Here is a 14,022-nt window from a genome sequence, read left to right as displayed (position 1 = left end):
TGCAATTTGCTGAAAATTGTCCACAAGTGTACCTACTATCATCTAGTTTGAACAGTTCTGTATAAAATGTACTTCCAGTGCAACCAAACACGATTTTAGACGTTGTCTTGTTGAAAAGTGGTTATTTAGTTCAATTGCTGCAACCTGCTGAAAATTGTCCACAAGTGTACCTACTATCATCTAGTTTGAACAGTTATGTTTAAAACATTGTACACACATTATTTACATTAGGCGATGCTGGCCATTTCACATCGGTTACACTCACCCAAACTCACACGCATCCAGTGATCCGGGTAAATCACATCAGCCATTTTTCCCAGTTGAGCAACTCTTATTTCTGTTGCTGTTGTTAAATGGGAAACAGCACGTTAGTTGTGCAGGGCTTAACGATATTGATGGTTGTCGAAGACAACTGACAACTTATACTCAACTGGCTTAAGTGACAATTACATCGGTGTATGCTAGCTAACACACTTATTGACAACAATCATATGCCAAAGAGTAGCAGGTTTCTTATACCACAGGAAAACCAAGAAATGAAGAGCGACACCACGGCTGTATTTTAGGCTTTATGTTGATCTGCAATAGTATTGTGAAAAGACAGGACAGGAACACATCAGTCTCCAATGCATCTGACAAGTTGTTCTTTCTACACAGGAGCAAGGTAAAACACACATCCCCAATACATTGCTAGGTGCTTTGTGTTGACAGTACCAAAATACAACAACTCATGTACAAAAACTGCAACATAAAAGTTACAACGTGAAATCTCCTCTATTCCATTCAAACCGTATAGGACCAAACTACATCGTCCATGGACACCTAGGGGCCATATGGACACCACGTTCATATGCATTTAATGTAGAGGCAGGAAAATAAAATAGTTACGTCCTCCTCGTCGAGCTGCTCTTCCGGAAGGTCAGGGTCCCCGCTGACATCCTGCAGCACTCTGCCAGTCTGCGAGTACAGGTACTCCACTCCGAGGAGTTCCCCTATAAAATAAAAAGCAGAGTAGAGAAGTGTTAATGGGATGTAATTAATGCAACTGATGTAAATGTTCATTCTCTTACTTGACTTAACTGTGTACTCGCTAGGCTTGGTGTAGTCCTTAACCTGTTCCTTGCCAAGCACCCTTTTGCTGCTAAGGTTAAGGATGCTTGCAATAAACAATGATCAACCACAGAAAAGTATTAATCCGCCAGTCTCTGAATTGTTTATTGCAAGCAAAAATATATAACCGTGAGCTTGCAGTTCCTACAACTTCCACACGATGTCGCCAATAACGTCATTTGTGCTGACAAAAATCCTTTGTGTAATGATTTGTCATTACACTGGCGGATTAATACTTTTCTGTGGTTGATCATTGTTTATTGCAAGCAAAAATATATAACCGTGAGCTTGCAGTTCCTACAACTTCCACACGATGTAGCCAATAACGTCATTTGTTTACAAAAACGTATTTGTCATTACACAAAGGATTTTTGTCAACGAAAATGACGTTATTGGCGACATCGTGTGGAAGTTGTAGGAACTGCAAGCTCACGGTTATATATTTTTGCTTGCAAATAAACAATGATCAACCACAGAAAAGTATTAATCCGCCAGTCTCTGAATTGTTGCAATAGCATGTATTTTTTTTACCAACACAAAAGGTCAAGTATAATTACCTCTGAATCAGAGGAGTGGTCAGGGTGAGGAGAACTGTGTCGACCAGGGGCCTCAGGAGAGCTTCCGTCTTCAGGGGCGGTGGGACTGGATGGCCCAGACCTGGGTGCGTCAGCGGGTTCCCCTGACAGAGGTGCCGCCGAGCTGGAGGACGGGGCGCTCACACGAGGGACATGAGGGATGTGGACTGTCTGGTCTACATCCTCCTCCTGAAAGCCCTCGTCGAGCTGCTCGACAGCTGCTCTTCCGGAAGGTCAGGGTCCCCGCTGACATCCTGCAGCACTCTGCCAGTCTGCGAGTACAGGTACTCCACTCCGAGGAGTTCCCCTATAAAATAAAAAGCAGAGTAGAGAAGTGTTAATGGGATGTAATTAATGCAACTGATGTAAATGTTCATTCTCTTACTTGACTTAACTGTGTACTCGCTAGGCTTGGTGTAGTCCTTAACCTGTTCCTTGCCAAGCACCCTTTTGCTGCTAAGGTTAAGGATGCTTGCAATAAACAATGATCAACCACAGAAAAGTATTAATCCGCCAGTCTCTGAATTGTTTATTGCAAGCAAAAATATATAACCGTGAGCTTGCAGTTCCTACAACTTCCACACGATGTCGCCAATAACGTCATTTGTGCTGACAAAAATCCTTTGTGTAATGATTTGTCATTACACTGGCGGATTAATACTTTTCTGTGGTTGATCATTGTTTATTGCAAGCAAAAATATATAACCGTGAGCTTGCAGTTCCTACAACTTCCACACGATGTAGCCAATAACGTCATTTGTTTACAAAAACGTATTTGTCATTACACAAAGGATTTTTGTCAACGAAAATGACGTTATTGGCGACATCGTGTGGAAGTTGTAGGAACTGCAAGCTCACGGTTATATATTTTTGCTTGCAAATAAACAATGATCAACCACAGAAAAGTATTAATCCGCCAGTCTCTGAATTGTTGCAATAGCATGTATTTTTTTTACCAACACAAAAGGTCAAGTATAATTACCTCTGAATCAGAGGAGTGGTCAGGGTGAGGAGAACTGTGTCGACCAGGGGCCTCAGGAGAGCTTCCGTCTTCAGGGGCGGTGGGACTGGATGGCCCAGACCTGGGTGCGTCAGCGGGTTCCCCTGACAGAGGTGCCGCCGAGCTGGAGGACGGGGCGCTCACACGAGGGACATGAGGGATGTGGACTGTCTGGTCTACATCCTCCTCCTGAAAGCCCTCGTCGAGCTGCTCGACAGCTGCTCTTCCGGAAGGTCAGGGTCCCCGCTGACATCCTGCAGCACTCTGCCAGTCTGCGAGTACAGGTACTCCACTCCGAGGAGTTCCCCTATAAAATAAAAAGCAGAGTAGAGAAGTGTTAATGGGATGTAATTAATGCAACTGATGTAAATGTTCATTCTCTTACTTGACTTAACTGTGTACTCGCTAGGCTTGGTGTAGTCCTTAACCTGTTCCTTGCCAAGCACCCTTTTGCTGCTAAGGTTAAGGATGCTTGCAATAAACAATGATCAACCACAGAAAAGTATTAATCCGCCAGTCTCTGAATTGTTTATTGCAAGCAAAAATATATAACCGTGAGCTTGCAGTTCCTACAACTTCCACACGATGTCGCCAATAACGTCATTTGTGCTGACAAAAATCCTTTGTGTAATGATTTGTCATTACACTGGCGGATTAATACTTTTCTGTGGTTGATCATTGTTTATTGCAAGCAAAAATATATAACCGTGAGCTTGCAGTTCCTACAACTTCCACACGATGTAGCCAATAACGTCATTTGTTTACAAAAACGTATTTGTCATTACACAAAGGATTTTTGTCAACGAAAATGACGTTATTGGCGACATCGTGTGGAAGTTGTAGGAACTGCAAGCTCACGGTTATATATTTTTGCTTGCAAATAAACAATGATCAACCACAGAAAAGTATTAATCCGCCAGTCTCTGAATTGTTGCAATAGCATGTATTTTTTTTACCAACACAAAAGGTCAAGTATAATTACCTCTGAATCAGAGGAGTGGTCAGGGTGAGGAGAACTGTGTCGACCAGGGGCCTCAGGAGAGCTTCCGTCTTCAGGGGCGGTGGGACTGGATGGCCCAGACCTGGGTGCGTCAGCGGGTTCCCCTGACAGAGGTGCCGCCGAGCTGGAGGACGGGGCGCTCACACGAGGGACATGAGGGATGTGGACTGTCTGGTCTACATCCTCCTCCTGAAAGCCCTCGTCGAGCTGCTCGACAGCTGCTCTTCCGGAAGGTCAGGGTCCCCGCTGACATCCTGCAGCACTCTGCCAGTCTGCGAGTACAGGTACTCCACTCCGAGGAGTTCCCCTATAAAATAAAAAGCAGAGTAGAGAAGTGTTAATGGGATGTAATTAATGCAACTGATGTAAATGTTCATTCTCTTACTTGACTTAACTGTGTACTCGCTAGGCTTGGTGTAGTCCTTAACCTGTTCCTTGCCAAGCACCCTTTTGCTGCTAAGGTTAAGGATGCTTGCAATAAACAATGATCAACCACAGAAAAGTATTAATCCGCCAGTCTCTGAATTGTTTATTGCAAGCAAAAATATATAACCGTGAGCTTGCAGTTCCTACAACTTCCACACGATGTAGCCAATAACGTCATTTGTTTACAAAAACGTATTTGTCATTACACAAAGGATTTTTGTCAACGAAAATGACGTTATTGGCGACATCGTGTGGAAGTTGTAGGAACTGCAAGCTCACGGTTATATATTTTTGCTTGCAAATAAACAATGATCAACCACAGAAAAGTATTAATCCGCCAGTCTCTGAATTGTTGCAATAGCATGTATTTTTTTTACCAACACAAAAGGTCAAGTATAATTACCTCTGAATCAGAGGAGTGGTCAGGGTGAGGAGAACTGTGTCGACCAGGGGCCTCAGGAGAGCTTCCGTCTTCAGGGGCGGTGGGACTGGATGGCCCAGACCTGGGTGCGTCAGCGGGTTCCCCTGACAGAGGTGCCGCCGAGCTGGAGGACGGGGCGCTCACACGAGGGACATGAGGGATGTGGACTGTCTGGTCTACATCCTCCTCCTGAAAGCCCTCGTCGAGCTGCTCGACAGCTGCTCTTCCGGAAGGTCAGGGTCCCCGCTGACATCCTGCAGCACTCTGCCAGTCTGCGAGTACAGGTACTCCACTCCGAGGAGTTCCCCTATAAAATAAAAAGCAGAGTAGAGAAGTGTTAATGGGATGTAATTAATGCAACTGATGTAAATGTTCATTCTCTTACTTGACTTAACTGTGTACTCGCTAGGCTTGGTGTAGTCCTTAACCTGTTCCTTGCCAAGCACCCTTTTGCTGCTAAGGTTAAGGATGCTTGCAATAAACAATGATCAACCACAGAAAAGTATTAATCCGCCAGTCTCTGAATTGTTTATTGCAAGCAAAAATATATAACCGTGAGCTTGCAGTTCCTACAACTTCCACACGATGTCGCCAATAACGTCATTTGTGCTGACAAAAATCCTTTGTGTAATGATTTGTCATTACACTGGCGGATTAATACTTTTCTGTGGTTGATCATTGTTTATTGCAAGCAAAAATATATAACCGTGAGCTTGCAGTTCCTACAACTTCCACACGATGTAGCCAATAACGTCATTTGTTTACAAAAACGTATTTGTCATTACACAAAGGATTTTTGTCAACGAAAATGACGTTATTGGCGACATCGTGTGGAAGTTGTAGGAACTGCAAGCTCACGGTTATATATTTTTGCTTGCAAATAAACAATGATCAACCACAGAAAAGTATTAATCCGCCAGTCTCTGAATTGTTGCAATAGCATGTATTTTTTTTACCAACACAAAAGGTCAAGTATAATTACCTCTGAATCAGAGGAGTGGTCAGGGTGAGGAGAACTGTGTCGACCAGGGGCCTCAGGAGAGCTTCCGTCTTCAGGGGCGGTGGGACTGGATGGCCCAGACCTGGGTGCGTCAGCGGGTTCCCCTGACAGAGGTGCCGCCGAGCTGGAGGACGGGGCGCTCACACGAGGGACATGAGGGATGTGGACTGTCTGGTCTACATCCTCCTCCTGAAAGCCCTCGTCGAGCTGCTCGACAGCTGCTCTTCCGGAAGGTCAGGGTCCCCGCTGACATCCTGCAGCACTCTGCCAGTCTGCGAGTACAGGTACTCCACTCCGAGGAGTTCCCCTATAAAATAAAAAGCAGAGTAGAGAAGTGTTAATGGGATGTAATTAATGCAACTGATGTAAATGTTCATTCTCTTACTTGACTTACCTGTGTACTCGCTAGGCTTGGTGTAGTCCTTAACCTGTTCCTTGCCAAGCACCCTTTTGCTGCTAAGGTTAAGGATGTGCTGCAGGTAGCCACTGTAGGAGAGCAGGGGCTTCCTGTTCTTCCCCTCCACTGCTGCCTGCGCACGGTCCTCGTTCCACCTCATCAGTCCATCCAACAGGAATGCCTGGAAATGCATTGCATTTGCCCTGGTACCTGAGAGAACAATGCACGATTAGGGTGGGAGAGCTGTTGCTGTTAACATTAAACAATAAGCATTACTTTAAGCTCCACAATGACAATTACCTGGGATGAACCGGTTGAGGTGGAGATGGAATGACTCCAAGGATGTGGAGCCCCGTGCGCAGCGATAAACCGGCAACATCACGCCGCCCTTGGTGATTTTGCCGGTCTCGGTGTACAGCTGTACACCGGGTGGGTCCTGTATGCAGTGGAGGTGGCGCCTCTGCTCTTTCCAGATCGCCTGGATGCGGATGGAGTCCAGCAACGGGATGCCCAGGGTGTCGACCCCCTTCTCGCTGTTGAAGGTCTCGAGGAGAAGGACTTCGGTCTCCGCGGCTCCACGCGTACGACGCCGACAGCAATCTCCTTCCTGCCGATCTTCCTCGAAACCTCTGCCTCGGTGAGGCCGACCATCCCGTGCTTCCCCTCCAGCTCAGACCTCTTGGCCTCCAGCAGTCGGCAGACATCGCCTGCATCCCACTCAAAGATGCAGGCTGACAGCTGCCGCATGAAGGGACCGTAGAGCTGGTGGCTCTCAGAGGTGACACCTGACGCGAACCGCCGCATCAGGTGTCAGATGTCCAGCCGAACCACCAGCTGGTCCCAGTCATTGTACATGGCAGCTGTCTTTGATCCGCCAAAGCTGGAGCAGCAGTCTCGGTCCACGTACATGAGCTGGGGGGGGCGCCACCCCGGCGAGCCGGTACCGTTCCATGAGACCAGCCGCCATGGGGAGCAGGCCCTCACCCTCACCGGCAGTGAGGACACTGACGAGGACCTGCCCATGCTCGTTACCGACGTTGGTAACCCAGGCGGCTGTGTCTGCAGCGGTACCCGCAAGCTTTTTAGTCACCTGGAGACAAACACACAAAGACAGAAAGGTAAAGACATTATTTAAATATAGATATAAAAATAAATAAAGACATGACTCATCTTCACATTTTTAAGTGAAAACTCACCTTCTTGGTAGAGTCCATCTTTAAGATGGACCCAAAGACGGAGGTGACCCTGGCCTTCACCTCGTCCAGCCGCGATAGCACGTCATGGCTGTAGACTGTCAGAAGCCAGACGGGTGAGGGCACCGGGGGCATCTCCGGTGGATCAGTGAACTGCCGCCCAATGCCAGAAACTGCTTGCACTCCCCGAGGTACCGTATACAACTACGCATCAAGGACTCGCTGTGACTTTCACACAGCTTGCTGTAGGTCTGTGACTCACTGGTCCCCAAAGTGCGCGACCTCAGCATCCTCACAACCCGCAGGTCACAGGACAGCCGAGAGAGTGAGTGAGAGTGAGTGTGAGAGTGAGAGAAAGCATATGAATGACATGCATTCATTTAACTTCATTACTAACTAACAAAACCTTGTGAACTTACTTGTATGTCAATATTGCTGGAAACTGGCAGCGATGCCGAGCGTCCAGCTGACTGACAAGGTCCCGTGACCTCCCCGCGACCTTCTTCTTACACCGGCCGCATTCCAGGTACTCAGTGGCCATGAGATACCAGCGGTCGATGTCCAAGACCCTCCGGATGGTCTTGTAGAGCCCAGCCTTGCACAGTGTGCCTCTGCACCCAGACTGGGGACATGCCAGCTTGTATGCCCATATACGTACGGGCATCCAAAGGAACAGCTGACATGCGAAGAAGGGGTCGGGGGATGCGGGTGGCTGATTGTAGATCGGCCGTGGTTGGGGAGGGTTCCACCACGTGACCAGGTCAGTGGTGAGTGTCGACCTCCCAAAGCTGTTCCTGGTGAACAGCGTGCGGCCGATCCACTGCTGCTGCTCCTTGGTGAGAGATGAACGCCAACTCTCTGGAAGCAGCAGCTGAGTGAGAGGAGAGAGTGATGGGGGAGAAGGGATGGTAATGTTTCAGAGAAACAGACAGGGAGAGAGTATGCAGGAGACAAGACAACTGTGTCCAATGTTTAATATCTTAACAATGTGGAGTAATTACAGTTGATGAATTTACCTCAGCACTTTCTGAGGCGGGCCTTGGAGGCAGGAAGGACTGCCGGGGCAAATCCTCCTCTTCGCTCCGCCCTAGTAGGGCAGGAGCAGGGGCCGGGTCAGGAACCGGGGCAGGGACCGGGGCTCGGTCATTTGGAGGCAGAGGCCGAGGGAGCGATGGGTGGAGCTGTAGGGATACGGCTTTTGCAGTGACACAGAAATAAATAGGTTAAATGAATGAATAAATGCTTCCATGAATGAACAGAGAAAGTTAATAGCACAATTCCAACATGCCCAGATGAATATCAATCAGTGATAGGATGTAACAAAATAATTAAATGAGTGTTGGTCAAGTTTGAGTGTAAAACTTACATGAAATTAGTGATTAAAATGGAAAATAGAAAGTCATACAGGATGACAGCTACATGATGACAGGATGACAGCCACAACATACAGGATGACAGCTACAGTGGCAAGGTAAGATAATTAATAGTGCATACATGCAGTGACTCTCCTCTAAAACCCAGATGACTCTTACCAATACATTTCCTTGGGCTGATGATAGGGAAAAATATTTAAAACACTAATAGATGTCAGCAAAAACTTGAACTGAATAATTATCAAATGTCCTATGTCAATTAATAGTGATGTAAAAACATACATGTGTCTATGTCAGCAGCTGCTTTGACCAGCTCTGCGTCTGATATATCGGTTGGTGGCAGTGCTGGTCGAGGGAAAGACACCCCTATATCACGTGGAGAGAGAAAGGATTGTGAGCTACACAGCTTATCGAAACATTTTTATTTTTATCTTACATGTGAAACTAGACACTCACCTTGAACTGCAGGCTGAGAAGCAATGAGTTTCTTCATCTTCGCCTGCAGTTCACCTGGGGCGAGAGAGCGCCTTGAAAGGAACGCAGAGATCGCAGGACCAAGAGGCCTTTGAAAACAAAACAGCAAATATGTCACCATTTCCAACTGTGTGGAACAAGTAGAATTATATTTTCCTTTAAGATATGTAACACTTACGTAAGCCGCACTGTTGGGCCGGGTGTTACTGGCGGGGATGGTGTTGGCTGCGGCGTGCCCGGCCACAGCAGCTACCCCCTCCTGGTCTCTGCGCTGAATGTAATCAATCAAGGCTGCCATCGCACTCCCAGGATAACGGGGTGTCTGCGTCCTCGTGCTCCTGACATATCTGTGTGAGACACAGCAGAGGGAACATTTCAGATGTAAAATGGTGCATAAAAAACACTGACATGAACATAGAAAACACAAAAGACGCTCGCCCCTTACTTTATCCTGTCTGCACCCGTAGCCTCATACAGGTCCTGCAGCGTGTCCCACTTGTACTTCCCAATGCCGACAAGGGCCTTGCCCTCCTGGCCTGAAATCAGCACGTGAACCAATTAACTGTCAGAGCAAAAGAGTTACATCTTACATACAATGAGAAGAATTAAACAAACTCACCTGGCTGGGAGGACAGGACTTTAGCTTCCTCATGTGCCCGGTTGAACCTGACCATCTCAGCGAAGGCCGGATAGGCGTGCGAGTCAAGGCGTCCTTGTTGGCCATCAGGGGATGCTGGGAAACACTGCGCTCTCGCTCCCTCTCCTTCTGATGCACCGTTACCAGGTGCATCATGTAGCCCACGTCGTTCTCCATCATCCACTTGAAGATCTGACCCCGGTACTTGCCGAACTGAACCGTGCACCGGCTTAGGACGACCATCTCTGCAACGGGGTCACCTCCCTAGGAGACGACACGGGCTCGAGCCTCTGCTTCCACTTCCTCCCACTTCTTAGCCCTCACAGGAGGGCCCTGGGCACCAGAAGCAGGGGGGCCGTCAGCGGCCACTTTAACTGCCTGCGGTGTGGCCTTGAGGACCAACTCCTGTGAAGGCGTGAACCGGAAAGTAGGATTTTCCATCTTAGGAGGCAAGAAAAATACTATTATCATGACTGAGGAGTGCAGTGACAAGTAACAGCATAACAGTATTAGATACATATAAAGGAACTTACGTTTGCTTGATAAGTCTGCTAGGAGGAGGACAGCAGTGAGGGGGGGGGGGGTATAGAACGATATCAGTGGTGTGGAGGGGGGTGCCGGGTTAGGTTGATTATTAGCTCATATGCAGTTAAATTCAGTTTAGTTAAAATCATAGAAAGCCACGTTTGCCCCAATGACAATCATGTTGTCACATATCATACAATGCATCCAACTACATACACTTCAGACGCATGCCATCAAAAAACGAAGATAAATAGACAATTAAACAGTATACAATTCCAAGTTTGAGTTGATATAGATGTTAGCTAAGGTTTTATAGGGTTGTTAGCAGTCAAATAAACTTTTGCGTTTTTGTAAACCTTGTTTACAGTAGCTAGCGATTTACAGATGTTGTTAAATTACACAGTTCGGGTAACTCCTGTAGTCAAACAATTCGGTTGGCTAGACGAGTTATTGTCATAAATCACCACATTTTACTAGTTGATTATTTTCATTTCTTTGCTATATATATATATACATACACATCGAATATTATCCATTTCTGTCAGAAAAATATTTGATAGACAATGCTAACTTGCCTGCCCACAGCATGCAGCATACTATAGCTACAGTAGCTAGCGATCTACAGATGTTGTTAAATTACACAGTTCGGGTAGCCTCTGTAGTAAAAAAAAAATGCGGTTGGCTAAAGGTGTTAATGTCATATTTCATCACATTTATAGTCCTTAATGTGGATTTCTTTGCAAATTAAGCGAAATTACCACGTGAGTGCGGCTGGGGCCGAGAGATAAAACATAAACAAGCAAAATGGAGTACCGTGATTGATGGACAGTCCAGCATGCATCAGCTATGTAGCCACGTGATCAGTGTCCAGGGGCCAGCGGTGGGCGGGGCAGAGAAGCATGACTGGCGAGTATTATCCAGGTTAAGAAAACTGGCTGGCTGTGCAGAAGGTAAAGGCCGCTAGCAGTGGCTAACAATGACTAAATAGCTTGTAGCTAGTTAGCTTCTGGAGGTTCTTGAATGTGTTCTAAAGTAAATATTTGGTCCGGTGAGTGGTTGGGACGCGTTGAGTCAGACGGTTAGCAGGCCTGTGCTAACAAGCTAACAGTTAGTAGGCCGGGGCTTAACAAGGTAGTTAGCGGACCGGGGCTAAACAAGCTAGCAGTTAGCAGGCCGAATTAGCAAGCAAGGAGATAGCAAGGGCTAGAAAGTTAGCCTTTGGGGACGTCGCGATGGGGTGAGTTTGTTTATACCTCTTCATGCGGTGACATCGATAGACCGGTCGTGGGTCCGGATATTGTAGCCCAGGAGTATGCTTCGGTGGTAGCACATGGGCTCTGGCCGGGCTAGCTTCAAAGCTAAATGGATGGAAACGCTAGCCAGGAGTAATCATCCGGGGTTGCAGTTAGCTAGTTGTGAAGACCCAGCTGAAAATGTTCCGTTTGCGGTGGGAATCCGCTGGTAATCCGGGGATAAAAAAATAAATAATAATAGGTCCGCTATGCTCTGGTTAGAGTCGCGTTGTTCGAACTGGCGAGAGCTTTCCGCGCTGAAGACCGCTAGCGATGGTTTGCTGGTAGTTAGTTAGCTGCTGGTCGTCGCTTCCAACAAAACTAATGACCTGCAGTGGATCAAACCATTGTGAGGCAAAGGGCGGGGGTCGCAATCTTTTGAAACTTAAAAACGCGCTATTAAGTGTCTATCATCAGCATAAGTGCTTTCATTGCGTTCATTCATATTATTGAAATTACATAGATATGTTTACAGTGATATATTGGGGGGGGAAATCATATTTTTCCAAGGATAGGGGGTCGTGTCCCCCCTGGGATTTCTTTCTATGCACGTGATATCTCCTCACTCACGTGGTTGATTGAAGAACTGATTTGTGATGATGACAATTACCATATAAATTCAAAGATGAAGATGGAGGGATGACTAGAAACGATTCAGTTGACCGTTTTATGTGTGGATTAATTGTCGGAGTAGAGGAATTTGTGTAATTCAGGTAAAAAAAATAACGCAATGTTTATATCACAGGACAAATTAGCTAGCGGGTTAACTCGCTAAATTGCCATACATGTTTCAAGCTTTTCGGCCTGTCCCCAATTTAATGCCATTGGTCACATATTTTGTTTTGATATTTTAACCTGCGTGTCTTTATCGCGTCTGCAAGCACGCAGCTGGTATGTTTATAATGAACTTTATCTTTCGAAAATGGAAATTGTGAGTTTTGAGGTCTTGTGGTGGCTTACTACTTTGTCCCGCTTACCATCGCGTTTTTGTCCATTTGGGATCCTGTGTATGCGGTAGATTTTTGCCGTGTTTGCGTCCACTTGGGGAATGGGAGATACGGGTCCTGAAACTTTTTTTTTTGTTGTTTCCAGTGATTTGTGTCCTCCGCTGCAAGTTGGTGTAACTGGTCCACCCAGAACACGACTGTAATCCTGATATATTGAGGTAAGTGATGGGGTGATCCTGGAAATGAGTCACTAGTTCTGTGTGTAAATGGGCCCGTTTGATATTGTATAGAATGCTGTTTAAGTCTATTTTCTATTGTATACTGGGTTTCCCCAATGTAGTGTTTTTTGTCAAATGTGCAAGTGATTATACACATATGACATTTGGAGTGTAGAGTGAAATGGAGTCTAAAACTGGAGTGGAGGTCTTGCTGTATGAGTTTGAAATGCATTTTCTTGGTCTGAAGTGGGTCATTTTGGTGGTTGGGGGCTTGGTACTGTATTTAGCTTGGATGAGGATGTCTTTGAGGCTCTTATTCCTCCTAAATGCTGAGATTATTCTATACGGCTGGAGGGGTGTGTATGCCTGTTGGTTGATGGAAAAATTGTGTTTGAACACCTGATGTAACGGTCTGATCCTATGTGAGAATGTAGTAACTAGGGGGATGAGGATTGTCTGCTGCTCAGAAGGGGAATGAGAGGAGGAAAGAAGATTGTGGTTCCGAGGGGGGTCAATTTCAAAATCTGTTCTAGGAGGGTTATGATTAGGATTAGGGGTAGGGTTAGCGGTGGGGTTTTGGTTAGCGTTAGTGGTTGGATTATGGTTATGGACAGGAGCAGGATACGAACCCGAATTAGGGTAAGGGTTAAGGTTAGGGTTGTGGTCAGGGTTGAAATCAGGGGAAGCGGAGGATTTGGAAATGTCTCTGGAACCTCTATAATGGAGGTTGGGGTCCAAAAGAGTGATTGACAGACTTGTGTTATGTGAGTGTGTAGGTTGAATGGGAGAGAGGGCCCCCAAGGTGCTGTTTTTTATGGTTCTGAGATATTGTTTAGAGTAACCTCTCTGTCTGAGTGCCTAAAATAATGTTTGAATTGCTTTTCCCAGGTCCTGTTTGCAGGAGGAAATCCTATGAAACTGTATAATTTGTGATTTAACGATGCCTCTAAATGTATGTTTGGGGTGATAACTGTGTTTGTGGAGTAAAGCATGTGTATCTGTTGGTTTGAAATAAACTTTAGTGAGTGGTGACTGTTGAGAATGCTAATTAATTCAGTGAATAGTTGGATATCGTGAGGCTATAATGTCATCTAGAAGTCTGTAATAGATTGTAGGTTGATGTGGGCACTTGGCCAATGCCTCTCTCTCCCATTCAGCAATGTAAAAGTTTGCATATGCCGTGGCAAATTTCTTGCCCCTAGCTGTTCCCTCCACCTGTAAGTAGTGCTTATCATTAAATATAAAGTCATTGTGTGTGAGGCTGATTTCTAATAATTGTAATATTTAATTGTCTGATCTATTGCTATCTGGGTGTGCATGGAAAATATTTCTAACTGTCTGTACTCCAGTTGCTGTATTCATGTTAGTGTATAAGCTATCAATTTTAGGGTTAGTGTTAGAGGGGTGGGTTAGGGGTTAGGGTTTGGGGTTGGG

The 14,022-nt window shown here is 46.1% G+C and overlaps 1 protein-coding gene, 1 long non-coding RNA gene and 1 other non-coding gene across 4 annotated transcripts; 1 reads left to right on the top strand and 2 right to left on the bottom strand.

Annotated features, from left to right (window-relative positions):
• Window positions 1-556: 556 nt before the first annotated feature.
• LOC110511659 (uncharacterized) lies at window positions 557-6,733 on the bottom strand. The gene is made up of 8 exons (XR_016491465.1): window positions 6,230-6,733; window positions 5,927-6,139; window positions 5,515-5,839; window positions 4,515-4,839; window positions 3,668-3,992; window positions 2,668-2,992; window positions 1,668-1,992; window positions 557-992 (listed from the first exon to the last, which is right to left on the bottom strand). It is a non-coding gene; the product is annotated as an uncharacterized LOC110511659 (transcript).
• Window positions 6,734-7,133: 400 nt separating this feature from the next.
• LOC149972320 (uncharacterized) lies at window positions 7,134-9,287 on the bottom strand. Of its 2 annotated transcripts, none has more exons than XM_090219093.1 (6): window positions 9,148-9,287; window positions 8,952-9,058; window positions 8,778-8,861; window positions 8,139-8,317; window positions 7,542-7,993; window positions 7,134-7,413 (listed from the first exon to the last, which is right to left on the bottom strand). In XM_090219093.1, exons 2-6 carry the CDS (start codon window positions 8,986-8,988, stop codon window positions 7,224-7,226), a joined length of 942 nt encoding a protein of 313 aa, XP_090075219.1. In that variant the 5' UTR covers window positions 8,989-9,058; window positions 9,148-9,287; the 3' UTR covers window positions 7,134-7,223. The 2 variants fall into 2 exon arrangements, with proteins under 2 accessions (XP_090075219.1, XP_090075220.1); XM_090219094.1 differs by having other exon boundaries at window positions 7,134-7,383.
• Window positions 9,288-11,987: 2,700 nt separating this feature from the next.
• On the top strand, window positions 11,988-13,060 carry LOC149972319 (uncharacterized). The gene is made up of 2 exons (XR_016491466.1): window positions 11,988-12,136; window positions 12,516-13,060. It is a non-coding gene; the product is annotated as an uncharacterized LOC149972319 (long non-coding RNA).
• Window positions 13,061-14,022: the final 962 nt, after the last annotated feature.

The sequence above is a fragment of the Oncorhynchus mykiss genome, chromosome 24 (genome assembly GCF_057628025.1).
Source record: "Oncorhynchus mykiss isolate SJ-2025 chromosome 24, ASM5762802v1, whole genome shotgun sequence".
In the NCBI taxonomy this organism is placed as follows: Eukaryota; Metazoa; Chordata; class Actinopteri; order Salmoniformes; family Salmonidae; genus Oncorhynchus; species Oncorhynchus mykiss.
The sequence above is the reverse complement of the archived record's forward strand: the minus strand, read 5'-3'. Positions and strand labels throughout refer to the sequence as shown.